Source organism: Lycium ferocissimum, chromosome 3 (assembly GCF_029784015.1).
Source record: "Lycium ferocissimum isolate CSIRO_LF1 chromosome 3, AGI_CSIRO_Lferr_CH_V1, whole genome shotgun sequence".
Lineage (NCBI taxonomy): Eukaryota > Viridiplantae > Streptophyta > Magnoliopsida > Solanales > Solanaceae > Lycium > Lycium ferocissimum.
Window position 1 is genome coordinate 12225639 of NC_081344.1, and position 1748 is coordinate 12227386.

A 1748-nucleotide genomic window follows, 5' to 3' on the forward strand; every position below is an offset into this window, starting at 1 on the left:
AGTAATTAAACAAAAAAAAAAAAAAAAAAGGAAGCACAATAATGAAGTAATTTATTGCGTTAAAAGTACTTTGGTAACTATTGGGGTATTTTGGTTAACTTGATTTTATTTTTTATTTTTTGGATCATTTAGGTTCCGGACTCGTTTTCTAACCTCTTTTGAAGAGATATCTTCTTTTGAATTTTCTAATTCAGTGTGATATAATTTTTTTTTATATTTCTTTTGCTTGATTTTAGTCGACACGGACAAATTCATGTGTACACAAACTAATCAATAGAGTATATAGGGAGAGTAGCTTATTACTCTTGAACCTCAAAAAAAAAAACCTTATTGTTGCACTGAATTAGATAAACTATAACCCTCGTATGGTACTTTTCCTGACTAGATATATATCACCCTGATACCATATTTAATAAATTGTTTTCCTAATTTTTCCATTAATTGGTCCAATTAATTCTTAGATATGCCGTTACCCTCATATGGTATTTAATAAATACTTTTCCTGAATAGATATACGTTACCGTCGATCATACCATATTTAATAGATTGCTTTCGTAATCTTTTCATTTGGTGCACTTAATTTTTAGATATATCATTCCCCTCATATGGTATATGTAATAAATACTTTTCCCCTTTTCCGTAACAGTCAACTATAGAACAATTTCTTTCCTCATTAGAAACAATTTGAAAGCCAAAAATCTCGTCTACGTTAACAAAATTTAAGGCAGTTAATTAGCAAGATTCACTTTTCTTTTCATCTATAAATACATGGCACAAATATATATATCTTCAAGATAAGATAGAACCATTTCAAGTGTCAAACATGAGTTATTTCAAGAACAATAACCTTTTCTTTTCATTCATCTTTGCACTTAACCTTGCTTTAGTGAGAAGTTCAGGGTTGACCCCAAATGGTTTGTTTTCTGGTTATCTAATGCACATCATTGACGCCCTCCCAAATGGTGCTCCAACTTTGACCCTTCGTTGTCAAGATAAAAATCATGATCTAGGATATCATAAAATCAATGCGCCTGATGAGTATAGGTTTAAGTTTCGTGATCAAATTTTTGGTGGTACACTGTACTTCTGCCATTTTTGGTGGAACGGAAAAGACAAAGTTTTCGATGTTTTCAATGACAATATATCTGGCCGTTGTGGATCCCGTGGTGCTTTTCTCTCTGAATGCTTTTGGAAGGTGCAAGAGGATGGCTTTTATTTTGGACCCCGTCAAGATGGTCCATTTGAGAGGAAATATGAGTGGTAACAAAATGTAGCATCTAGAATATCTATTTCAATTTCGCTTAAAATAAGTGAGTGTAATAGCAAAGAAAACTTGTACTCTTACCATTTCTTCTCAAATAATAAGAAGATACAAGAGGGGTATGAAAGGAATTCATGTAATCCATTATTGATTTCTCGATTCCATTTCAGCTATAGTATCTCACCTTTGTTTCTGAATTTTAAAGATTACATATATGAGGAGTACGAGCTTTTATGTCTCTATAATGTTGTTATTGAAAAAGTTCTAAGTAGCAATGGAAAAGAAAAAAAGAAAAAAAAAGGCAAATTAATTAGAGTCCTGAATCAATATCACTGAAACTTGTAAGGTCACGTACGTGGTCTCGTGAACCATTTCAAAGAATTATTTTAATGATACAATCATTTGCCTAATTAATAGCTTGATGAAGACCTCTTTCACCGTGTTATCATACTGCTGATACTCGAAGCCATGATAATTGAAACAAAAT

At 31.7% G+C, this 1748-nt stretch overlaps 1 protein-coding gene across 1 annotated transcript; it reads left to right on the plus strand.

Annotated features, from left to right (window-relative positions):
- The first annotated feature begins 741 nt into the window (after positions 1 to 741).
- LOC132050947 (S-protein homolog 5-like) lies at positions 742 to 1546 on the plus strand. The gene has a single exon (XM_059442273.1). The coding sequence runs from the start codon at positions 824 to 826 to the stop codon at positions 1262 to 1264; it is 441 nt and encodes a 146-aa protein (XP_059298256.1). The 5' UTR covers positions 742 to 823; the 3' UTR covers positions 1265 to 1546.
- Positions 1547 to 1748: the final 202 nt, after the last annotated feature.